The sequence below is a fragment of the Spodoptera frugiperda genome, chromosome 13 (genome assembly GCF_023101765.2).
Source record: "Spodoptera frugiperda isolate SF20-4 chromosome 13, AGI-APGP_CSIRO_Sfru_2.0, whole genome shotgun sequence".
In the NCBI taxonomy this organism is placed as follows: domain Eukaryota; kingdom Metazoa; phylum Arthropoda; class Insecta; order Lepidoptera; family Noctuidae; genus Spodoptera; species Spodoptera frugiperda.
The window spans coordinates 1466895-1494672 of NC_064224.1; the positions used below are offsets into that span (position 1 = coordinate 1466895).

The 27778-nt window shown below is 35.1% G+C and overlaps 1 protein-coding gene and 1 long non-coding RNA gene across 2 annotated transcripts; one reads left to right on the forward strand and one right to left on the reverse strand.

Annotated features, from left to right (window-relative positions):
* Positions 1–854: 854 nt before the first annotated feature.
* On the forward strand, positions 855–27778 carry LOC118270393 (4-hydroxybutyrate coenzyme A transferase). The gene is made up of 10 exons (XM_050698096.1): positions 855–1232; positions 13569–13731; positions 18804–18942; positions 19456–19546; positions 20905–21093; positions 21624–21750; positions 24134–24222; positions 24695–24814; positions 25378–25524; positions 25848–27778. The coding sequence occupies exons 1-10, from the start codon at positions 1049–1051 to the stop codon at positions 26030–26032; spliced, it is 1434 nt and encodes a 477-aa protein (XP_050554053.1). The 5' UTR covers positions 855–1048; the 3' UTR covers positions 26033–27778.
* LOC126911340 (uncharacterized) lies at positions 22436–23642 on the reverse strand. Its single transcript, XR_007705858.1, has 2 exons — positions 22760–23642; positions 22436–22566 (listed from the first exon to the last, which is right to left on the reverse strand). It is a non-coding gene; the product is annotated as an uncharacterized LOC126911340 (long non-coding RNA).

Sequence of the window (27778 nt, forward strand, 5' to 3'; positions counted from 1 at the left end):
TACTCCGACTCACTGGAGTATCACCCTGCACCGCGCACCCGACTCACTGGGCATTCAGCGGTACAGTTCCGACTCACTGGAACTAGGGAATTTCTACACTGGCTCTGGCACCGCTCATCTCAAGCATCGACAGCCGTCTCAACAGGATCGACCTCCGGTCTTGGGGGGGAGTGATGTGGCGACACATTGACAAGTGACAAGTGACAAGTGACAGATGACAGAAGTCGCACATAGACTATCGACGAGCAAATCAACGGATGACGTCACAAATATCCTGCATCGCACATACGAAGTTTACATGCGAATTAACACGGATAGAAAATCCCAACGAACAACAGTTGGGCAGAAAGCCCACCAGGCTGATCACCTCGCCTGGTCGGAGGATCCTCCTTTTCTTAGGGAACTTTACTCTCTGTTCCCTAAAGATTTACTATGATAACTCGATCGTGTTAAATTCTTTTCACATTCGAGATAGAACATTAGTTAGGCCACGATAACAAAAATCAAAGCGAATCAAATTATCCCAAGCTAATTTAGGGAGTTATGTTTGGTTTTGAAGAAGATTTCATGTATTTTCTTCTAAAACTGAAATTTGTTCATACTCGTTAATTTACCCACAGTTTTCTATAAAGGTACCACGATGATTGAAACGACTGAAGTGAGCTTAAGGTGGGATAATGATTTGGCGAAAATAGTATTCATATTTATTATAATTTTCACAATATGTATCGCTGCTCGGTTGTAACTTATTTCGTCAAAAATAGACTGAAACTTTAATTATAATTAAGATGTTTATATTTTTACTGGTAATGTAGTTACAGTTCGTCGCGTCAAACAAAGCGTCAAAACGTCTAGATTTGACATTTGTTTGCGCTCGGCGCTTGTTTCTTCCGCGCTCGCTTCCGCCAATCAAATTTAATTTGAGTACTGTGTGGTCGGGCGCCGGACGTTCAGTAAATAAAATTTTGGCACATTCAATTATTACTAATACAATAAAATAGGTGGACAAAAAATAAAATTTAAGTAGATCAAAATTAAATTTCGCAAAATGTCTGTGTGTAAATTCGTACCGAATGTTTCAAGCCGTAATTTCGGCAGAATAAGTGCCGCGTTGAGTAGTGCAAAGTATAGCAGAAGTTATTTTACATATACTCAAGAATTGTCCCAGCCTTTGGACAGGGTACCGGAACGTTTAAATGCTAAACAGGCGTTTGAGAAATGGTTGAAGTCCGGTAAGTAAATAAAATATTCAAGCTGATCTATTATTAAACTCTTGCATTGTCGTTTCTAATTCAGCTTTGGATATTAACTTGTTTGCGTTTTAGTTGAATGCACGAAGTAGGTAGCTTTACTACGTGTTCGACATCGAATTATGCTAATAGGGCTCGTTTAGCTGAACTCGCTAAACGTCTGCTGTATTTACGACCGACGCTACGTTTTTAAATGACATTGCCAAGTCCGAAACGCCCCAAAACTTACATAAAAGACACGACTTAGTACCTTTTCGAATTTAGATTTCGGCTACAGCGTTATTATAATGTAAATAATAAATAATTATATTTGCCTACCGACATAAATAGGTACCTACGCGCCCGGGCGGTAATTCGCTATTATCAAATTAAAACATATGGTGAATATCAAAATTTAAATACTTATCTATAGTTAATTAAAAAAAATAGGTACCATAGTTATAATTTCCAATGCTCCATATTGCTTTTAGATATTATCTGTATTAAACAAATTAAGGCAGTTGCTTTTGTAGTTAGAATCATAAATCATCTTTACTAGCAATTATTCTCTTAATTAATTATTTATTACCTTTTTCCAGAAACCAAACTCCCTCCTTATCAAGACCTATCCAAGAATTTCCTTATCCTGCTGTGCACATTTTTCCTTATGTTCAACTTGTATAATTTTTTTTTCTACACAATAAAAGACAGATTTATTCATTGAAATCTTTATTTATTTTCTATATTAATAATAAAGCTGACAGTGTATAAATACCTAAATAAATGCAGTTATTTTCTTAACTTTTTCAAAGAAAGAATACAATATGGAGTTCTAAAGTTAGAGTTTACAATAACACAGTTTGGGTTTTGTGTGTCTACATATGTGTGTATGTGAGTGTCACTACACACAGATGTATTATTATACTCTACATTAAAAAATAATACATGTATGTCTATAGCCAGTTGTCTCCAGTTCACACAAGGGGCAGATGAATGAACTATTGGCCATTATCTAATAAAAGGGAACCAACAAGCTCAAGTACAAAGTTCATCCTGATTCATGTACAAGCCACCTTGAACCTAAATCCCCATGTAATAACACACAATGTACCTTGAATTTGTTTTATTATTAGTCTGTTTTGCATATTTGGTATGTAAACAGTTTTATTAGAAGCAATCAGTTTTGATTTTATGCAGCTTTACAAGAGTTACATTGGAATTTGTAATTAGACTCTTTAAATTCTAATGCATTCTTTTTCTAATAGGTTAATGGCTTATAAATAATGTACAGTAGTTAGTTAAAAATATTCATTCATTCATTCAATAGTCATTATGATTTTTTCCTCAAAAGGAAAATCTGTAAGACTCTTTGACAGTGTAGAGTAAAACCTCTTTTAGAGTAAAATTTAAAGAAAGAAACTGAAAATAATACTGGTTTGAAACAGTATCTATCTGCACATTATTTAGAAGAAAACTTATAATAAAATATGATAGCAGAGATTAACCATACAAGTTTCTGTCCATGTTCCATCTTTGACCATATCATTACTTACTACCATGTGATCGTGGTCAAATGCCAAATAGTTTTAGATAAAAAACCAAATGAATTTCATTACAGCCACAAGATCCCATTGGCTTTCATTACCTACATAAAATTTTTCGCTACTAGCTGCATCTGCTTGGTTTCAACCACTCTGCTCGACTCTTATTGATTGTAGCGTGATATTTTATAGCCTGTAACCTTCCTCAATAAATTGACTAACACAAAAATAATTACTTCAATTAGCACATTATAAGAAACAAACGCTTCAGCTTTATATAATAGTATAGGTATAAAACTAGTCTGTACCTATAAGCTGAATAAGCAACTCATTATAAATTCCTGTTTTGTGTATGTTTGACCGCAGTCCTTAGCCTGTATTATTATACTTGTTTTACAAGCTAATGCCCTGGTATTATTGCTGTAATTAAAGTCACTGATTACAATGAAGTGTAATATTTTTCTTATATTCTTAAATGTTTTGTCAACAACTTAATAATATGAATATAATTAATGTTTTAACAATGTTTATGTAAATAACAATTGAACTTGATGATAATTATTGATACTGGAATTTTTGTTCTTTTTGGTAGGCTTCGAAACCTTGATTTTGGATTTATACAATTAATTAATTGATTGATTTATAAATAAATCATTAGTAAACAATGTTTTGCTTAAAAGAAAATCGGTTAAAAACAATGAAGAATACAATACTTATTTTATGCATAATAAATATCTTTCTTGTTTTATTGATTTAATTCTAAAATCCTATACCAACAGTAATTATTATGAGAATAGTTCTACTAGTCTCTGTAATTCGAAACTAGTAGAGCTTTTCTCAGTATATTTACGTGAGTAAACCGTTATTTTGAGTTAATCTAATATGTCTCACGATAGTTATTATTAAAATTACGAGAATAGTTAGGCAAATAATATCTTTCCTTATTTAAAATTAGAACATATGTACCACAGACAAGAAATTACAAAGAAAGTGCATGTGGCCAGTGTGAATAACCCTTATTTAGGTCAAAATGTATTTGAGCAGTGCAAAAATGTGCATGTAATTTATTAAACCCAATTTAAATTAGTATGACCTCTTCTGACTTTGGCAGATCCTTATTTGCAGTTGCAATTTCTTTATATAGATGCCACCACACCACATGATTAACAAAGTAGTGTTAGTTCGAGATATAGACTGGCGACACTTCGGATAAATACTAAAAATTAATAAATATCGAGTAAATACTGGTAAATATTTATCTGTTTAGAGTATTTCTCCGAAAAATCGCCCATCTCTAGTTGAGAGATATTTACTAGTGACTGATGAGTTACTAGGAATAATACAGTCAAACTCAAAACTACTAACCCATTAAAAATAAAATCTTATACGAATATCATGTCTATGTAACACACATATTAACATTAATTCAATCGTACAAGTTTTGTACGCGATTATTACTATGGTTAGTATTTTGTTAGTTCTATAAAGAGGGCAAAATCGAAACGGACACAAGCATAGAGGCGTTATCGATAACGTGAAATAAAAACATATCACATCCAAATTGTTACCACCGACAATCTGACATGGATAGTTCTTGTTCCGTGTGAACTGTGAACATAATATCGGGAGTATTGTTAACTGAACACTTTAGTTTCGTTTTCCCTCGATAACGTTCACAAATATTTACCGTGTCAATAAATAGGCGTGTCTAGTCGACTAGGAACGCGTGTGTGCTACGCAAACATCTTGACATGAACTAATAAAAACATGAGCGAACGAATTTGAATTTTATTAATCTGATATTCTTTTTTTATTGACCTTGGTGTCGGTCAAGATCACATTTATGCCAATAAAATTTTGCAATTCAATAAGTGATAGCTTTTATCCTATTAGATACAAACTTGACACATTTTTTTTGGTTGAAGCTGGTGATTATGTCTCATCATTATTACATGACGGATATAATATTACAGATCTAATATGGGCAAATAAAATATTCAAACGTCACTCAATTTTAAGACGCTCTCAAGAATAGTTCTGTCTCTACAAATTGTTTATAAAAGACAGAGATAACTAGCACGATATTTAAGTACAACTTAAAATTGAGCAGTGTTTCAGTATGCATAGCAGGCATAAGTCTATTAAAAAACATCTTATCACACATATAAAAAAGAAAAATGGCAAGAAAACATAATATCATGTGACATACCAACTTAAGTTTGCTTAGAAACAAAAGCAATAATTTTATTATGCTAAGGCCTTTTTAGTTATGCTGTTGGTGAATAGAATACCCTACACATGTGAGTTGCTTACAAAATCGTGCCATAACTATAGCCAACTTGATAATATAGCGACTTTTTTCCTCATTGCAGTAACTTGTTATGAATACTTGGACTAGGCCACATCATATTCATAATGACAAAAATACAGAAAGCGCCACAAACAAACCGGTTTTTAAGAACGGATTTTGTTTTTGTAACATAATATTTATAAGAATGCTGGATTGGAGTTAGAGATAAGACGCTGAATTGAGTTGCGTGGGCAGTTGAATTGAAATTATTTGGCGCGAATCCAAATGCAAAATGGACGGCGACGCGGGAAATTCTAATACCCAATAGGACTCAAGCTTGACTGAAAAAAACTTGTGTATTGTTTTAAACTTAGTTTGTAACTCAATATTCACTTAGAAAAAGAAAAATAATTCAGACCTTGTGTAATTTACACATGTCACACACACATTACTAGGCATCTTATGTAGTTTTTGTACGAAACCTTCATCAAGTTTTAGTATTAAATATGTCTTCGTTCTTTTAGATAGGCAGGCACGAAAGTAGGTATACCTACTTACGTGCCCCTATAATCTCCATGCATAGGTACTATATGACCTGCATTTTTAACTTCCCTTTAGCTAAACAGCAGGGGATAAGACGTCGGTGTTCATTATCGATTTATCTTGGCCTACTTCTCCAGCTCGTTTCGTTGTTAACCCTAATAAATTCTTCCTTTTACATTGAGCCTTGATAGCGACAAGGAAAACAGTTTTATGTAACTTATAATTAGAATCTAACAAGGTTGCAATATGTAAATAAAATGATAATGTACAAAAATACGAAATTCCTGTACAAAAATAGAATTCTAAAAAAAAAAAATTAAATACATAGGGCATTCTATGCGCCAAGGGCAATGAAGTTAATTTTATTATGTAGTGGTTTCCTTGCTAAAATGCTCTAAAATGAATTCAAAGAAAGCGGGTTGGTGGCCAAACGTAGACCTATCAAAACTAAAAAAATAAAAATTGTGTGTCGAAAATGTTCCACTGCCTTTGTACATCTCAGATAATAATATCACCAAAATAAATAAAATAACAACAAAGTTCAACGAACAAAAGTAGAACATTATCAAAGTTCAAAAGATTCGAGTAATGTGTGAACTTTGTATTTATATTTCGTCATCGCGTTTAGAACTAAAAATAATGACGGGAGGAGTGGCTCTGGCGATAATAACAGTTTTTTTCCTTTGCCATTCGTAGATAATGTTTAAAAACAAAACGTCAAATCATACGTCACTTTGATTATTAAAAAAAAACAAATGCGGATTTGAGGAAAAATACCGGTACAGGCTACTATTTATATTAATACCTATCAGTATTTTTGTGGTAGATGCCTACAATGCAGAGATAGTATGCTTTGTGGGAGTCATATTATGCTAGGTATGCACTTTTTTATGTAGGACTAGCTTTTGTCCGCGACTTCGTTCGCGTGGAATAGTGACTTCCGGCAAATTTTTGGTTTTTACCACATAGTTCCCGATCTCGCGGAATCTCTTCAAAAATGAGATGTAGAAGATATTCCAGGGAACTCTTCAAAAATCAACATAATGAGCTCTGCGTTTGAATTTAATAGACGTATACTCACTTGCGCCAAGGGCATTGAAAAAATAGTTTAAAAACGGACTTAAACTAAAGAAATATTATAATCTTTCCGAACTTAAGATGAAAACTAACTTAAAACTAAAGAAAGCTACGAATTACGAATTTATAACAATTAAAAAAGAAATTATATTACAACCTATCTTCTATGCTATAATAACCAAGCTTAAACTAAATAATTTAAAAGAAACGACTTAAATCTAATCTATCTAATTAATTAAGAAATTAGACTTACAATTTTATTAAAAAACTAACTACAGTAACTACTAATAATCGATATCAAACTAAACCTACGTTAAATAATTTAACCAGAAAACCAGGAAAACCCAACAAATAAACTTATTAATTGACAAATACCACGAAACCAATTTATTTAGAATTTCAATGTACAGACAGCACTTTTCTACGATTTTATTATATGTATAGATAGATATAGATTTTTGAAATAAAAACTATCCTATGTCCTTTCTAAGGTTCTAAACTATATCTGTACCAAATTTCAACCAAATCCGTCAAATAGTGGCGGAGATTAATGGTATAAGCATAGAATAGTGTTCGACGTGATTCTTTAATTTGACATAACTTTTTTATTTATGAACCTCTGGACATGAAACAAACACTAAATGTAAATTGAAGCATACCACAATATATTCGTGAAAACCGCATCCAAATCGGATCAGCCGTTTCTGAGATTAGCGCGCATAGACACACAGACAAACAGACAAACCGACAAACAGACAAAAAAAAACTTAATTACATTTTTGGGTTCGACATCGACATAACAATAACCCCTGCTATTTTTTTTATTTTTATTTTCAATGTACAGACAGCACTTTTCTACGATTTTATTATATGTATAGATGTAATGACAGTTTGGCGGGCAGTCGCTCGCTTCGTCTTGTACGATTCATACTTAATGAACAATATATTTTGATCAGGAAATCGAGGTTTCATTCTATAGCCCATAAAGTACCTAAAGCTTAATCTTCTTTTTCTTTCCTGGTTTTTTCTAGAATTGTCTCGACTTACAAATGCCTTATCTTAAAACTTGAAACCTACTTTGGGTCGTTAGTGTTAGTCTCATATACATTGGGTTTGGTGCATTGTTATCACAATGATTCATGTCAAAAGATCGCGCAATTAAAGATGTGAGGTGTCGAAACTATTAAATTGTTATTTTATTTAATTAGTAAGTATAAAGTAATAAAAACAACTAGATATATTACTACTAGAATAGCCATCAGATCACCACAGATGGGGCTCTGGCTGGAAGGGCAGGAGTAGGAACGGGGTGGTTTTTAGTCAATAAGAGTCTGACACTCCATTTCCCTTCGCCCAAGGCGGGAGAAAACATTGGATGATCTTCCCCTTTAAAAAAAAATCATCACTAGAACTCTCTCTACTGGTGAAGTCACTATGACAAGTCTACTTTTTCGGGGAATAACGTGAAATGGGTAAATGTGGTATTAATAAAATAATAATAATTCTGATATGATGATAACGAGGATTATATTGTATGTATGTAGGTATTATTGCCGGCTTATACCATATTAGATATTAATTTAGATGGAGATTTTCTAACCGGTTTGTCAAATTAAAGATAAAAGACCATTTTTATGTTATTGAACTTGTAGATTTTAATGATAATTTGTGATTAGATACATAATAAAATGTAGTGAAATTGTGTGGTGATACAGGATAAAACAATCAAAATATCGACATCCCCCAATCTTGTTGATAATTTTGGGACATTTTCGTCCCAAAAACAATATTTAGGTACACAGATTCTGGTTTTAGCTGTACTCGGATTTCGATTGACTAAGAACAAAGTTCTACCCTTATTTCAGTAGGTAAAATGCAGAAGCAAGACTTGATAATCTTTAACTATTGTCAAGTACTACAAGACGATGTTTTCAAATGCTTGCTTGGTAACAGAAAACAATAGCAAGTTTCAAGATCACCTTACATAATGACGTGGACAAAAGAAACTACTTTTATCCGGATCAATCTCGCATTAAACTAGATCACACCTGTTATATCCAGTTTTGCATTTCTTGTTTGTTGTTTTTTTGACGTTCGTATTCCGTACTTTGCACAGTTTGTACGATCCGGTTTTATTCAGTTTCAGTGATAAAGAAAGCAACGTTTTGGTGCAGTTGCGCGAAATCGGTGTGATAAATAGCACAGTCATAAAATGTTGCATAGGTGCAAAATGCTCTATTAGGTTTTATTTTGGATCAAAATCAACCGAATGTTGAATGATACTACTTATTGTTTTAAAACTTAAGCTAGCTATTAAAATATTATATTATAAAAAGTGGAAAATGTGGTGACTAAACATTAAGAAAGAAATGTCTGCCTTACTTTGAATGATAATGATAATAAAATGGTATTCAATGTCCTCCTCATAGAATCAACTCGACCTTAGAACATCTGAACTAAATTTGTCTGATAAAAAATACACTTGAAAGCGCCAAGATTTTCAATAAAATTACGAAAAAGTACCTACAGCAGATTTAAAATCATTCTTCTTTTCTCTAGTTTCAATAGAGGTTCTACTAGGAATGCAGTATGCGATCGAGCTCACTTCGAATGTTGCGAAATAACAATTACAGAATAGCCTAACAGGTCTGTTGTCTCAATTGAAACAAATGGGTCACAATGACACAGGGGTCCTGCGATATATCATAGATAGATACTATTATGTAATGGAAGTCATTGGACTTTAACATGGCACATATTCAATAATCAATAAATTGATATTTTAGCATTTCAGCATTTAATTTACATATGACAAGTAAAGAAGTTGCACATAGACGATCGACGATCAAATCAACGGATGACGTCATAAATCCTACATCGCACATATGAGGTTTAGATGCAAATAAGCACGGATAGAAAATCCCAACGAACAACAGTTGGGCAGAATCATCTCTGCTGGTCGGAGGATCTTCCTTTTCTTAGGGAACTTTACTCTCTGGTCCCTAAATAAGTTTTTTGAAATAGGCACAATTCTGTCTTCTTTTTCCATTCTCCTATCTTTTCCTTTTACACATCATCCTATCACAAATCTTTTTCTTTTAGCACATGGGTTTAAATTGAGTCGAACTCTGTTCACACTTCCATTTTGAAATAAAACAATTGAATTGTCGTTGCACGTCTCATCGAAGAATAATTTCTCTAGCGGTCTTTTGGCGGTCATTCGCCAGTGATAGCATTTATTAAATGCATGAAGGTGATATGAAATCAATGACATTAAAACAAAATTATCAGTGCAAAAATCCAATTATTGGCGTAATAAAGTAGCAGTTGCATAATAATATTGTATGTATGTACATGTATACGTATCTATACCTGTGTCTATACTTCTTTTTAAGGGGGATAAATAATCAACAACTTCTCCCGCCTTGGGTGAGGTGAAGAGTAGGTGAGGAGTATCAGAATCAGATTCTTACCGACTATAAACCATCCCGTTCCTTCTCCTGCTTTGGGCCGGAACCCCGGTAACGGTGTTACGTTATCCACAGCTCCGGAATGGGCATACGATTTATGTTTATTGGCTCGGGTTTTCTAGTTAGATAGCCATGTAGTTTTATTCGTATATTTCATCAGCTTGAAGACTTCCATCATAGGCATCATAGAACAAACAAAGACCATCCTCTTAATAAGAGGATTTGCTATAGTCCCACGTCTGGCAAGAGTGGCAAGTGCCTTGGGATCACAGTTAGGTCACATAAAGTTTAGAGGATACTGCTGGTACGTGACCCTCGACCTTCGGCTGCGGCTGGTCGCAGTTACAATAAGTAATATCCTCTGTTGTAGAGGTCAATGTCTGACTGCCTGTCAGATTTAATTTATATCCTGTTAGTTTTTGCGCAGAAACCATATGTGCAAAGCCCTTGTGACGTCTCACGAGTTTTTATTTTGCGTAGACATAAAAGAAGAGAATATTAGCAGTCCAATAAAGTTGATATTCCATTAAAAATTCGTCAAATTGAAATAGCTTTAAGTGTGGGAGAGCCATGCTTCGGCATAAATGGGCCGGCTCGACCAGATTGGTTGTATTTGTAACGCTTCTGGTGTTACGGGTATTCATGGATGACGGCGATTACTTACCATCAGGTGGTCCGTCTGCTCGTTTACCGGCTTATACCATAAAAAAGCTGGATTTGTTACCATCTATTCTTGCTGAACAAAAGAGCTCTTATTGATTGACTAATATCCTTCCAAACACATGCTACATAATATATTGATACTTACTACCAATGGATTATGGAGCTACGTAGATAAATGCATTATGCTAAAGCTACTCAACAAAAAAAGGGGAAATCCACTTAAGTACTAGTAGTTATCGATGCATACGATAACAGCTCCACTTGTGTTCGTAATGATTGTATCTAGTTCAAGTTCAGCTGTTTATTATCTACCTATAAATTAATTCAGTTTGCTTTATTCAGTTGTTCGTGCGCATAGAATAATAATAAACAATACTAGAATGGTGGCTTCTACAGAGGTGAGGTGTGATAAAATGACTTGGTGTCTACCTTGGACTTGTGTGTTCTTTAATCCTATTGTAATTGTTGACCGTCTAAAGATTATTACATTCTTAGATAACCTACTAAGTCATAAACTAGTGGCGTATTATTGCCCAAAGTATACCACGACAACACAGAAAACCTAGTTTTAATTGTGAAAAATCCTTGAGTTTTAATTGTGTGACTGAGATTACTGGAGGTCTACTCACTGACGTTTCGGGTGTCCATGGGTGGTGGCGATACTGGCGATTGCTAACCATCAGGTGACACGTCTCTTAGTTTACCGGCTTATACCATAAAAAAAAGATTCAACCCAAAATCAGTTAGATTAGAATGCAGTGAAAATGACAGAATTTACGCACAGACATGAGAAAGTCATCGAAAACACGATCGTGAATGTATTTTTTTACGAGATTTGAAAACATGTTTGTTTTTAAATTATTTCGAGACTGCTGCACGGCGCATATTCAAAGTCAAGGTCGTTGTAGTATTTTGTCTTTACCAGCGTATGAGATCATTCTCTGTAATATTTTATATTGTATTTAGTATCTAAAGACTACTTCGGGTCTGAATACTTAATCTATTACAGACTCGAAATTATGTAATTTTGGTCACTACCAATTTAGAAGAAACAGAATCAATAAGATACAGAATAGAAATATTATAGTCTATGGAAAGGGGGGTTTTTTAAGAGGGGGATAATCGTCCAATGACTTCTTCCACCCTGGGTGAGGGGAGAGGGAGTGTCAGACTCTTTATTACTGAAGACTCTAGGTATGGAACCTGCATAAAAATCAGTAAAGAAAAAAAAACATTTTGTGTCTCCGACAGTAAAAAGACGTGTATTTTTAATGTGCGTAATGCATAAATCAATAATGATTGACCAAGTTATTGTTCTTTGAGCTTATATTAAAATGAAATAAGAAATGACGACAATAGTCGGGTCAACGTAATATGGAGTAAGTAAACAGATAATTAATGTTATCAACTCAGAGTGGCACAGATAACTTAAGTATTGTTGAACTATTCTTCCGGTGAATGCCATTTGGAATAACATCATTTAACATTATATTGCTAGATTACAAAACAACAATTGTCTTTGGATTTAATAAAAGGAAATTTTAGAGCGAGTCAATTTAGTTACATCGTTATTAGTTTTTTTAAATTAAAAAAATATTATTTTTAAGAAAATATGTACCTATACTACCTAAGTTCTTTGCTTAACTGATCTTTTTTTGGATGAAATAATTATTTACGCGTAAAACACTGTATTTTAAAGCAGCTGGCTTGCATTCTCGCCTGTCATTGACATCGCGGATAATTACAGAATTAACAGAATAGCTTAGCAGAGGCGTTGTTTTAAATCGATTGAGTAACGATGGTTAGGTAAGCTGTGTGAATTAAAATACGATCCTCTTTGTAACAGCACACTCGTAAAAGTATCAAGATAAGTATAGAGCCAGGTGTTTACCTCAAAGATTGCAAGTTACACAACTGCAAACGTCATTAAAGGTCGTAAGCCGCTTATCTGACGCATCGGCTTAATCATACGACGAACATTAAACACCTTTGTATAAACGGCACATTAAGGTACCCTAAACTGACAGGTTTATTTTCAAGTTTATTGTGTTGGACTAAAGTTGACAATCGAATGGAGAAATGTAACAGTTTGAGATAGTTTTACGTGCGTCATTATTAAATTTTTACAATGCAACTTGAAATTGGTCATTTCGTTTAATTATGTCGCTTGTAGCGTTTTGTTTGAGCAGTTTTATTGACATGAATCCTAATCATTTTGGTAGTTGAGACTAATTGTTTTCATCGAGCGTTTTCAGAATTGGCAATTAGTTATTTTTAGCAAACACAAACATGTAGACTTCTTATCGCCTTGTGTATTCCACAGTAAAATTACAATATCTTTTTTCTGTGACTTTATCCAATAACATTGAAATTAGTAATTAATTATCTTTGAAATAATTAATATTTTACGACTTAATTAACTGTTTGACGATGTATGAACTCCGGTTATGAACTCCGGAGTTCATATTCATGAGCAACAAACGAATCACGCGGCTAGCGTCGCACAGCCAAATTGATAATTTAACATACATGTCTCACAAGATTTACAATACAGTAACCTTAGTATGAAGCTCTAGTTTAAAGTAATCAACACGCTATTATTTTCGGCGCTCTGATTGGCCGGCTCAAATAAACCAACCAACCAGAGCGCCGAACTCGTTTAGATTACTTTAAACGCACACTCATACTAAGAGTCAGTACCCTTTTTCCCTTTTTTTTTTTTCATAATTTTAACTTTATTTTCTCAATGTTCCAGGTCAAACGGTATTCGTCCAGGGAGCCGCCGCCACCCCGGTGCCCCTGCTGCACGCCATGACAGATGTCGGCAAGAGTGGCGGGATGAAGGGCATCAAAGTCGTCCATATGCACACGGAAAAGGAAGCCCAATACGTCGCTCCTGAGTGCCAAGATATCTTTAGGTTGGTACCACGTCTTTGACATAAGGTAACTTCTAACTTCTTTTTTGAACGATTTTCAATGCGGTGCTCTTATGTCGAGCGAGGTACAGTTCACAAAACTATTTCAAAATTGAATTGAGTAGTAGTCAAATTCAATACTTTTTTTGAAACGTCATAAACTATATTGGTCTACTAGCCTCCGCCCGCGACTTATGTCGGTCTTCGCGTGGAAGTTTTATTTCTCCATTTTGAGTAACTTGACAATGACATCTAATAAATATCTATTGGACCCAAATACGGCGAGGCCCATAATAATTAAGGAATCCCTCTATGTGAGCTACTGCAGCTGTTGAGCTCGCGTTCTGTAGAATAAAAATGAAAAATAAAGATTTTTTCTACGGATTTTTTCCAGGATAAAAAGTATCCTATTTTATGCCCAGGATAATAAGGTATAATTATATGTACCAAGTTTCATCGAAATCGAACTGTTAGTTTTCACGTGATGCCTGAACGTACAGACAGACAGACAAAAAAAATTTAATCACATATTTGGGTTTGGTATCGATCCAGTAAGACCCCCTGCTATTTATTCGTTCAATATTTTCAATGTAAAAAATTGACCCTTCTGTAGATTTCTTATAATATGAATGAATGAATGAGAGTGTTATAAACGTAAGAGTAGACAAATATAATCAGAAAGCTCCGAACTGCTAAGCTATCGGGAGTTATACGTGTTATTGTGAGTCAACCATAAAAGATAGACATTTGCTGTCGTGGAATATTTTTAAACAATTTTAAGGAGAACATTTTCGTTGTACATGATTTCTGTGTAGCTTTAACCATTAAGGCTGCACACGCGACGGAAGGTAAAAAATGGAGTAAGTTCTCCTGTTTTCCCAACATTTCCGTTCACTGCTCTGCTCCTATTGATCGTAGCGTGATGAAATGTATACTATAACCTGCCCAGGAGTATGAAGAACAATTGTACCAAGTTTCATTGAAATCTGTCGAGTGGTTTTTATTTATATAAAGAACATACAGACAGACAGACAGACAGACAGACAAAAAAAAATCTGATTGCATTTTTGGCGTCAGTATCGATCACTAATCACCCGCTGATAGTTATTTTAGAAATAATTTCATGTACAGAACTAACCTCTCTACAGATTTATTATAAGTATAGAAGAATAGATGAATTTTGTATGAAATACGTGCATCAGATTTGTACGTCAAATAGCAGACTTATTTCTAGAAAATATGCTGGTAAAATTCGAAAATTAAGTAGACCTGTAAATAAATGTGTAATTATTTTAGCATATTTTATTGTATTGAAAAGTCGAAATAATATATTTTTGACTGAGGAATCTACCCAATTGTGCGCTGACCATTTTTTTTGTAACCTAGAGAGTTATAAAGTTAACGTCTAAATTTTGGACTAGACTCAATATCTACTTAACATGTAATTAAATAATTATTTTATTTGACAATAAATAAATTAACAGTAATCACTCAAATCAGTGAATATTTTCGGTAGATAGACACTAATTACGTATTTATTATTGTCATGCGGCAGTAAAAGTATTAAGTAATGAGCAAATATACTCAATATAGATATTTAGTAACAGAGTAGCACTACATAGTTGGTACCTACATACATACATACTTACGCCAAAATTGTTAAATGGTTAGTAGTTAGCTGAAATCATGGCGTTCGGTGCAATTCAAAAATTAATATGCGCTGATAAAAATTGCCATAGATAAGATACGACCAGACTTTTAATAATTATGGTGAAACATTCTTTTTTTGGGCATGAGCAGGATACAAAATCAATAATTTATGTAGATATTTCTAATTAATTTCATAATGTTGTGTGTGTAAATTTTATAAGTGTCTAATTTAGGATTAATTAAAATAAATACTTCAACTTTGACTTTGGCTTTGTGGAACTCGACTAGTTTCAAGCCATGCTAGAGACTCATATTCATAATCAGCATTTTACGACGAATCCCGGTAAATATTATATCTTTGATCCCAAAATATGGTGCTTTTCACCATGACTGCAAACAATGCCACGCTTTTAGTAGGACTTAGCTTTAGCGCAATTTTAAAACAGTGACCTTGACTTTTTACTAACTGAATCCTTATCAATGATACGCTGTACGATAAAGGACACTCCCATGTAATAAAGCTTGTTATATGTTGTAAAAATTATGACAAATATAATAAAATAATTCCATAATCCATTATTTCCTGTTTAAAACTGTTATTACTTTCTTTTTAAAACGTAAATGTTACTACGAGTATGGTATGTACTTAATAATGAGCATCAGAATGAAAAGTAAATGCCGGCTTTGTAAATTACATTGTTACAGTTCTTTATAACTTAGGTACGTTAGGTAACTACTTGGGTATGACATTCACTATAATCCGAATGATCTTAAACTCTGATATGTTATCGAGTTATCTTCGAGTGTCGGAGTATCGAAATCTTCAAGTTATGATATTGTGAGACCGTAGATGTCAGATAATGTTGTCACGATAGTTTCTGTTATCCCAATGTTGCTAACGTGGCAGCTGATAGGTAGGTAGTGTTGGTACAAATAAAGATTTATCTCCGAAATAAATAATACATGTCTAATATTTTGAGTAATCTTCAAGACGGACACTAATTTTTATTTATTACGGACATTAAAATAAAAATTACTTAGTGGAGATTTATTTATATTATACAAAAAAAAAAAAAATAGTCGACTACCTTATTGTTGGTACGCTGAAAGAGATGAGAGATAAGACACTGAGAGTTGTTTGCCAAATGACCGATCAGAAGATTGAGTGTGCTTTTCCACCAGAGATGTGCTATGTAGCTATGCTACGAAGATTTAATAGCTAAGCTGTGAAACTATGTGACCGTTTCCACTGATACTAAGCTATGTAGCTGTGTGAGAAAGATGCGCAGCTCGAGTATGCGATGTATCGATAGTAGGGAAACCATCCATAGCACGCATCTATAACACGCATCCAGAGCACGCGTCCATAGCACGCCTATTTCCATATAAAAAAAATATCCTAGTTTAACCCGTTTCCTCCAGTGCTATGTGTACCAAGAATGTGTTGGAATCCAAACACATCCACATCAATATAACATAGCACATTTCTGATGGGAAACCACCTTACTGTTGATGTATAAATCTTCTCTAAGTACTTTCTAAGGTAATTGGGATGCGCCTATATAACGTTATCGCACAGATAAGGTATTAATTTTATTGTCATTGATAACGTCAAAATGAGTAAATAATGAATGATTACACTATTAACACGCTATTAAACGATAAACTTATTTTATCACTATTTCTAACAGTATTAGATAAACGCTACTTTGATTTTCGACCTTAGTACTTTCAACTTTATGTTGATAATTGTACAAAATTAATTGGTTTGGAGGAATTTACTTTCGTTCAATTTCTTCTTTCTTCAAACATTCTTTCTTCAATTTTAGACTTTATCACAGAACTATAAAGTTGATAATCTGTTAAAAGAATTTGATAGTTGTAGAAATAGTATGATGTGTTTAAAATACTAACGTTTAAAATTAAGGTTTATGGCAGTATCTGTTTAGGGCCGATGCTTGGTCCGGAGCTGCGGACTACCTAGCGGGTTTACCGGGGTTCTGGCTCGAAAAGCAGGAGTAGGAACGGGATGGAACGAGAGTGTCAGACTTTTAGTCAGTAGAAGTCTGACACTCTCTCACTCTCTCCTCGCCCAAGGCGGGATAAATGAATGAATGATTGTCCACCATAAAAAAAAATGCCTGTATCTACTAGTAAACGGTGTCAATGTCATAAACATTTAAAAAATAGTTTTGATAATTTTCGTTTTAATTATTAAACAGTTTTATTTAGCTTGACCTGTTTATATGTTTAGGTCATATTTAGTAATTGACATTTAAGCCCCTTTCTGGCGTGCGATTGATCTGATATTTGAAACACTCTTAACCTTGATGACCAAACAATATAAAGCAATTAAAATCGTTGAACATTAAATATTCTTATACGTATTTGGAACATGCATTGTTTTCTGATCTAGGTCAAACGAATAGATAAATAATAAGTAATTAGGTAACATGAATAATGCAGACTATTAGATCTTTAGAAACTGCCTATCGCCTATCTCAAATAGCAATCTCCACTCCAAGCTTAAGTATAATCAAATATTATAATAATAATTTTAATTGTGGAAGAGCCATGCTCGCGAATGGGCCGGCTCGACTGGAGTGATGCCACGGCCTCACAGAAAACCGACGTGAAACAACGCTTGCGTTGTGTTTCGTTGTGTGAGTGAGGTTACCGGAGGCCCAATTACAATCTTCCCAATCCCTGTTTCCCCAGCAACCTTTAAATTGCTAACACCCAAAAAGCCAGCAACGCCCTTGTAACACCTCTAGTGTTTCGGGTGTTCATGGGCGGCGGCGATTGCTTACCATCAGGTGATCCGTCGTCGGCTCGTTAACCGGCTTATGCCATAAAAGAAATCCATCCTCTCCCACATAACGAGAAGGCAATCGTTCAGCAGAACGTTTTCCATCTCCCAAAGACGAATTAATGTACTACAAATATACATACATAACCTCACGCCTGTCTTCCATGGGGGTAGGCAGAGACAATGGAACGCCAATTGCCACGGTTCTTACACACTTCTTTGGCTTCATCAACAGTCATCAGTCTTTTCATGCATACTCGTCGGTTAAAGGTACTTTTAATTTGGCCCTATTATTAACACATTAGACGCCATGTCGGACAACGTTGTCCGACACTAGTAGAAGAATAGCCTTTAACAGTTTTTTGTTGGCTTTTGAGGGGGAAAATCATCCAATGACTTTTCTCGCCTTGGACGAGGCGAGAGGGAGTGTCAGACTCTTACTGACTAAAAACCACCCCGTTCCTTCTCCTGCTTTTCGAGCCGGAGCCTGGGTAAACCCGCTAGGTAGTCCGCAGCTCCGGATCAGGCATCAGCCCTGCTGGGCCCCATCTGTGGTGGTCTGATGGCTCTGGCAGTGAAAGGCTTAATGTACTTATATCCACATTTTCCATTTCAGGTCTGTGTCACTATTCATGGCAGCTAACGTCCGCAAGTCGGTGGCGGAGGGGCGGTCGGACGCCATCCCCATATTCCTGCAAGACATTCCCAAGCTGTTCCACAGGAAGATCATCCAGCCCGACATTGCTGTTATCCAGGTTTGTTATAAACAATAATATTTTACACAACAGTAACTAAAGAAAGAAGAAAGAAAGAAAAAAGAATCGTTTATTACGCCTGCACAATAATATTCAATGAGAGGTGTGTTGCATCCCAAAAGGCTAGTGCTCAGCTTAATGTCGTCGCCTGAATACGAAAGCTCGGGTCCGCGACGCTGATTGTCAGTACCAGTCCGTATGATGTATGTAACTTCAATAAATATATTATCCTGCGCATACAATGACGCTGTTTGGAGGACACAGTAAACAGGTAATAAAATAAGGAAAACAACTAAAACTAGTTACAAGAAAAGCTAAGATAAATGGCCCAACAATCTAGTGGCCACTGCACCATTTAAATAGTCTGTAACCTTATTTGGTACTTCAATATATGATTAAATGAAATCCTTTTTTAGTCCTAGGTTAAGCCAAAGAAACCAGTATCACAATATTTTTTAAGATAGGTACAAAAAAATACAATTATCTTCTAAAATATTGTTTCTAATATTCCAGGTTTCTCCTCCTGACTCGCATGGCTACTGCAGCTTGGGAACCTCCGTGGACTGCGTCAGAGCGGCGCTGGTCAACTCCAAAGTCATCATTGGTAATTTATTTTCCATCCTTACTTATAAGCCTAGGTAACTGTCTGCCACGGCATACCTCTTCTTGTACACAGATGGAAATGTCTCTTCTTATACAGAGAAGGAATTTGAAAAAATGGCTTAATTCCTGCAAAACAAGATAGCGATTTCAGATAATACCTAGTTAGGTACTGGATAAGTTAAGTTTCGGAGCTGCGGAAAACCTAATAGGTTACCGGGGTTCCGGCTCAAATCAGGAGAAGGACCGGGATGGTTTTTACTCGCATGGCTACTGCAGCTTGGGAACCTAGTGGACTGCGTCAGAGCGGCGCTGGTCAACTAGGCCGGATAAGTCATTGTCTGATTTTGCCCCCTTAAAAAAATGGACCTACGATTTAACTGCACATTTAAGCTCCGGCTCAAAAAGCATGTGTAGGAACGTGCATTAGTTTGTCAGTAAGAGTCTGATACTGCATCTATCGCGCAATTCGAGATAATGCCAATGAATGATTTTGCCCCCTTAATAGAAAATATTATTTTCTTATCACAAACCGTACAATAAATACACAGTGACAGTGAAAAATTACATAATATTACGTACATACATAACTATAACTATGCATTTACAGAGATCTCGGAGGCGTCATGTTAGATGATTAGATATATAGGTATATAGTGTAATCTAATACAGATTGTGTGGCTGTCCTTGCCACGAACGATCTCCAACCTCGTGATTAAATAATAGTGTAATGTCGCCTATTGTTCTTTCTATGTATAATTATTTTAAATTGTTAGTAATTTGTATAGAATTTGATTAAATGTCGTGTATTGATGAGTAAACTTCATATTTTTTTTAGCATCTTATTTCTTTTCTCGTATTAATTATGTTGCCATGACATGTACATAAAATAAGTAAAAGGTAACGACTGAGAAATCTCAAGCCCAATTCCCAAGTAGAGCAAATTATTATTAGGTTATATAGTATGATGTTTAAAATTATAGGACTAAAAATTTGGCAGAGACAAGACAGCAGCGCTCTAAGATAACAAATTAAACTGCGACATCCAATCTATCTGCCAATCATGGAGAATGTCTGATCCGGAGCTGCGGACTGCCTAGCTGGTTGCCGGGGCTTCAAGTAGAAAAGCGGGAGTATGTCGGGGTGGTTTTTAATCAGCAAAAGCCTGATACCCCTCTCGCCTCGCCCAAGGCGGGAGAGGTCATCGCTTTCCGCCCTCAAAGCATGAAGAATGTAGCAAATTTCTCTTATGTAAAGAAGATCCATAATCCAGAAGTAGACCATAAGACTGACATTGAAACAAACGCAATAATTTAGTCTACTATTCTATCTACTATCTAAATCATTCCTCTCTCATTACAGCTCAAGTGAACGCCAACATGCCGCGTACGTTCGGCGACGCGATCATCCACATGTCCCACATCGACACCGCCGTGGAGGACAACACGCCGCTGCCCGAGCACGGGGGCAAAGGCTCCAGCCCCGAGGAGACGCAGATCGGCAAGCTCATTGGACAGAATCTCGTCGAAGATGGAGCTACTCTGCAGATGGGTATGTTAGGAGCTTGATATTTTTAATGTAACATATGTTTATCTTCGAAGCTGAAATGAAATGATATTTGAAATGATGAAATTATATTTATTTCTGTAAGTAGGTTATAAAATAACACTTTACACGTCAAAATATTTCATATAGCTAGATGAGGCCGGCATTTCCTATCCGACTACTCTGAGAAGAAATGCCGAAACAAACGTAAATCAAATCCGTAATCCCCTAAAGACCGTCAACGTACTTGTAACTTCTTGAAGTTGCTAGTCAATATTAGGCTGCGTTGATTGTTCATCAAAAACGATAGGTGAACTTACAGACTATAATTTTTCATGAATGGTATGCATTCGGCAAATGACGGTACACGTTGCGTCAGAGCCTACAAGATACCGTACCTTACAAGATTGTTGTGTCAGTAATATTATTTTGCCGATTTATTCTATTTATTTAAGGATAATAGAATCTTTTGTTCGACAAAGAAATTCTTCTGTTTGGTTGAACTTTAAATACATAATAATATGCAATTTTCTCAGGTATCGGAAGCATTCCGGACGCCGTACTATCAGCTCTGAAGGACCACAAGGATCTCGGCGTCCACTCTGAGATGTTCAGCGTCGGGGTCATCGACCTCGTCAGGCGTGGCTGCATCACCAACAACAAGTAAGTAGAAATATTTCATTCTTACCAAACATTTTGAAGCTTTCTGTTGCCTCAAAAGTTAGGCTGCAATGACTTACTTGATATACTGTACCTCTACCATGAGTTTGCCTTGTAAAATTTCCGCAGACAGTGTAGTTGAAAAAATGTATGCAAACTGGAACAGCGCCTCTAGCGGATAGTTTAAGTACCAAAATTGGTAGTATGAGTTGCTCTAACTATCACTGTCATCAATGTCATAGTTTACTATACTACAATGACTGTAGTTTGGCTATAAATCGTTCATTCTTTTCAAACAATATTGGTACCATGAGTTACAAGTTTAGCCGTTGCTATAACGACATACTATTACTATCGTAGTTGCGGCACTCACCGACTTTGACGTACGTGAAAGCATCTATTTATATTTTTCAATAACTAATATTTTTGATTTAACTATGTTTGGTAGAACATATTTTGCATACCATATGTTAGAAACTGCTGCATTAGAAGATGGCCGACAAGAACAAAGTACCTAAATGAAAAAAATGCGTGAAATCCTTGGAAATCAATTCGACAATAAATATGATTGTATATTTGTTTTAGACTGCTTCGTTGGCCGAGTGGTTGCAAGTGCCACTGCCGGGCAAGGGGTCTAAATAGGGGTCTAGGTGTAATTAGTGGGATAAATTAATAATAATAAAGTAGACACATTGAAAAAATATGTTTATTTATTTATTTAACAGAAGTTGCTGCAACAAGTCTTGCCATCGAGCTTGTTGCTGAATTTACATCACCACATGTCACGTTGTCAGGCTGTGTAGGTATTCCACTGGAATGCTGAAAATTAATAAAGTCACAATCATTACTAATTTCATAGGATGACTTGCAGTATTTACAAAAAATAGTTACATATTATAGCCGATATTCTTTAAAAACAACAAAAGGGCTAGATATGCAGGGCGTACGCTTAGTAATTTCTACTTGTGCCATATAATTATGTTACGTTTTGTATAATTTTATTTGAACTCACAAGCTTCTCTGGGGATGGTTGCCCTCGCGGATTCACCGCACTTACTGCTATATTTTCCGACAGGTCCCACCATGTAGCAGTCCTTGAAGGCTGCTTCAGACTGCGCTGACGCCTACTCTCGCCCATGTAGCGGACTTAGGTTTTGCTTAGGTCTCCACTTCTGTATAAACAAAATCATATTTTGTACACAACATTATACAAGAAATACCTATTAATCAACCTAACCACTACAGTCTTCTATACTCCTCATCTAAGAGGAAGCAAAGGGTCATATCACAACGTTCCTTTGGTAAAAAAGGCTCAAGCATTCCCTGGCGCAAAAAAACATACTTCTTTGATAATTAAACTAAGTAAATAAATGTATGAAATATTATTATCTAATGGAAAACTTACCTTTCCAAAAATCTACCATCGTCTCAAATTGAGTTGCACTTCTCTTAGGCATTTTTTTAAATAATTTAACAAATATTATTTTTTCGAACTCCCGGGTTGTCACGGAAACACACATGTTACAAAAATGTCCGGCTGACAATCAATGTCAAAGCAATTCTAATAAATTAAAAAAGCTCACAATAATACCAAATTATGTGTAACCGATGTATTATATTTTTTTGTTGGTTAATATCACCGTTTAGATTTGAAACATAAACAGTCTTTTCTCTCTTTCTAAGTGATGCGAATAAAAAGAGTTAGAACTACTATGCTTAAAATTGATACATAATGAACGATACTACGAACGATATAGATGCAACTACAGCGAGGGTAGTTAACATCAAAACATCTCATGGTACGAACATTAAAGCCATCTATTGTAGTTGCGTTGTCACATTTACTACTGTAGTAGAGTAAGATGTCAAAACTACGTCAACTCATGGTAGAGGTACTGATTGGCCGGCTCGAATTAACCAACCGATCAGTACCTCCTCTACAATGAGTTGACGTAGTTATGACATCTCACTCTACTACAGTAGTAAATGTGACAACGCAACTACAATAGATGGCTTCAAAGTTCGTACCATGAGATGTTTTGATGTTAACTACCCTCGCTATAGTTGAATCTATATCGTTCGTAGTATCGTAGTATCGTTCGAACGCCGAACGCGCTCTAGTTTCGATTATTTTTGACGTAAAGCAAACTCATGATAAACTCAGACGAAGTAATGTTGAGTACAATTTTTAATTTTCGAAAATGTTACATTCTGTAACACGAAATTTGAAATTTTATGAATCTGTAATCTTCCTTATGAGCAGCGTGTGAGAACACGGCGACGTCGCTTCTCTTGTACTTTAGTTAATTTAGTGTAACTAGCGATAATTATTATAAAGAAAATAATTAGGGTCTATGTCTTTAACATTAAATTGTTTGTTTTGCAGGAAAAAGACCCACAGAGGCCGCATGGTGGGCAGCTTCCTGGTCGGAAACAAGGAACTGTATGACTTCGTGGACAACAACCCCTTCATTGGTTAGTATAATTCATTGCTTCATTATTATCATTCCGAAGACACTCATTGCCCAACTTAAGTATCCACTCTAATGCCCAAATACTCAAACGCTACTCAATTTTAAGACACTCTCAAATGTTGTTCTGTCACTATCAATTCTTTATAAAATGAAAGAGATAGCACGATATTTAAGTACAACTTAAAATTGAGTAGCGTTTGAGTATTCTGGCATAAGCCTCTGAGGTGATTTGTCATAAGATTCGCGCTGAAAAGTACCCTTAGTACGAGTTTGCTTTACATTGAACGAAAACGAAATGAAAGCGCGTTCGGCACTTTGATTGGCCGGCGCGAATGAACCAACCAATCAGAGCCCCCATACACGCTCTTACTTCGATCTCGTTAAACCTAAAACAAACTCGTACTAAGGCTATAATCTATCTAGATAGAAGAAAAAAAAACACATATGTTATTAACATTTATGTGTATTTACAGAAATGTTGGAGATCGACTATGTGAACAACACCCACATCATCTCGCTGCTGCCCAAGATGACTGCCATCAACTCCTGCATTGAAGTCGACCTCACTGGACAAGTGTGCGCTGACTCCATCGGTGAGATATTCTAATAAATATGTTTAACTATATTTCAGTAACAACTTCTACAAAAATAATTTATAATTAGATTGATAGCCTTCTGCTTTAAACTGTAAATGGACACTTTCATTTAATATAATTAATGATTTAACCTTTTGCTTGTACTAGACTTGCCAAGTATGCACTATGCAAGGGCACGAAATTAAATATTTTAATTTTAGTTCCTTCTGTTTTTGTAACGTTCTTTTTAGTGATCATGCCCTATACAAAAGAAATGCATTTTTATTTTTTTTCTTCTATCTAGATAGATTATAGCCTTATTACGAGTTTGCTTTACGTTTAACGAGAGCGCGTTCGGCGCTCTGATTGGTTGGTTCATTCGCGCCGGCCAATCAGAGTGCCGAACGCGTTCTCGTTTCGTTTTCATTCAACGTAAAGCAAACTGGTACTAAGAGTACTGGATTATTATGACATATAAGGTACCACTTATCCTGGGAATACGAGTGAAGCCGCTGGCGGAAACTAGTGGTTACTGTTTACATAATAAAACTAAATGTTAATTATCTAATGTCTCTTTTCAGGTACACGCATGTTCTCCGGTTTCGGTGGCCAGGTGGACTTCATCCGTGGTGCAGCGGAGGCCGTGGACGGAAAGGGCAAGCCCATCATTGCTCTCGTGTCCGTCACCAAGAAAGGAGAGTCCAAGATCGTACCTACACTCAAAGTCGGTCAGTATAACAAATATGTTTTTTGTAATGTTTTTTTTTATAAGTTTAAGTATGTATCGGCGAAGCGCCGCTGCTCCATGGTAAATGTCGCTTTAAGCTTCCTTGTGCGAACCGCTAAGGAGAGAAATTCTTTACCGGAGTCAGTGTGTCCTAATGGGTATAACCTGGGTGTCTTCAAGGCCCGAGTGAATAGGTTGTTCATGGGCACACGTGCTTCATTGTAGGCCGCATCATCACTTACCACCAAGCGAGATAGCGGCCAAAAAATGTTTTGCTCGAATACTAAAAATATGAATATTGATGATATGATTATAAATTTCCAGGTGCTGGTGTAGTAACGAGCCGTGCCCACGTACACTATGTCGTCACTGAGCAAGGTATCGCAGACTTGTTCGGCAAGTCCCTCAGGCAGAGAGCATACGAACTGATCAAGATCGCCCACCCCGATCACCGCGAAGCTTTAGAAAAGGCCGCATTTGAACGCCTCAAGTGCATGCCTTCACCTTAAAAAAATAAAATTAAAAAAGAATGTTTTGCAAATGGCGGACATTTGAGTGGATGTAGGTTTTTAACTTGTCTTTGTATGGATTCTTGGCTTTTTAGAAACTTCTACGCTACGTTATAGTGATTGCTTCGCTATTTAATACTCGAATCGAGTTTACAAGATATTTAAATCAAATGATTGCGTTGTTTCAATTTAGTTATTAAGTTTTAACGCTTTTTCAATATTAACTATTATTTTTTTAAGTAATAATATTGTTATAAAAGCGTAGTTAACTGAGCAGTACAGATTTTAACGCAATATTATTTTATGTGTTTGTTTTTTCAATCTATTTATTTTTTATTAGTGAAGCAATCACTTTAATAATGGTAAATGAGTAATTTAAGGTTCGGCCAATTGTGTGACTATGCACAGTAGGGTTCCGTAGTGTGTAATGAGTAGAAAAGTAGTATTTTAAAGAAATCATTAGATCATGTTTCGAGTTTTATTATATTTTACAAAGCTAGGTAAATGTTAAGGTTGATCAAATGGTATGTTGTGAGGGCTAGAGGGGTTCTTGAAATAGTACATTATATATCTTATTTACAAATTATTTCCAAAGTCTTTTAAGAGTATATTTTCTTTTTCTATACGTCTTTTTCTTCTGCAAATAAGATGAAACTTACAATTCCTAGAAAGGATTGTCACAAAGTTACCAATTTAAATAAAATGACGTTCCTACTGCCATTTAAAAATGGAACAACTTCGACAAATCCTTTTTTTTTACTTATCGGGAACTCTGGAACGGTGTAACAAAACCTCATATTTATCATATTTTATTTAGGTTAGGTGTCTTATATTCGCTAAACTATATTCTTAAGATTTTATTTTATAATTATTTTAACTGTAAACAAGTATTCTTTCTAGTATATCGTATTTTTTGTAATATATCATCTATATTTTTTGTTATAACTAAGTTTGTAAGCACTTTTCTTCTATACAATAAATTATTTTTATTCAAAGACAATTCTTGAGAGTTTTCTAATAATAATTATGTTATAAGCCTAACCCCAGATTGTTGTATTTTGTAAACGCGATATTTTTTTATCGGTGGAAATGCACGATTGTGTCAACAGTGAACTATTCAATTAGTTTTGATGTTACGATAGTTTGACAAAGTTACTAACGGAACCCTAGACTAAAATTAAAATTAAACTTTCCAATTTGACTCTTTAAGTAGTGCAGGAATTGAAGTAATCATGCTTTGTTGTGATGAACACAAAAATAAAAAAAAATCGTAGTCGAGTCGTATTTTAAATTAGAATCAGTAAGACGTGAAGTTAGGAACAAAATATTGATTGTTAAAAAATGTTGGATGCGGTTAATTATAGGGTCATTCGCGTATTAGATTGCTAGAAAAACACAGCCTACATAAATGTTGTTATACAAAATCATGTTGATGAACTATTTTAGAATTATTGTGAACAAAATCGAAATAAATATGTGCTGTTGCAAACAAAAAATAAGTAGGTAAAGGAGTTTACTCATAGGTATAGTGTCAGCAAGTCAAGCAAAAAGGTTTTAACATTCACTCTTCTTGTTGGCATTATATTTCTTAGTAAATCTGGTTTTTTTGTTTGTCTATAATAAAAATAAGATCCGTTTGGACATATTTATATTTTTAAGTGTTAATATTTTTCGTGCATAAGTCATTTTATAGTATACAACGCTGATATTGTATGTTACTGAAATAAATAAAAAGTTCGATTAGAA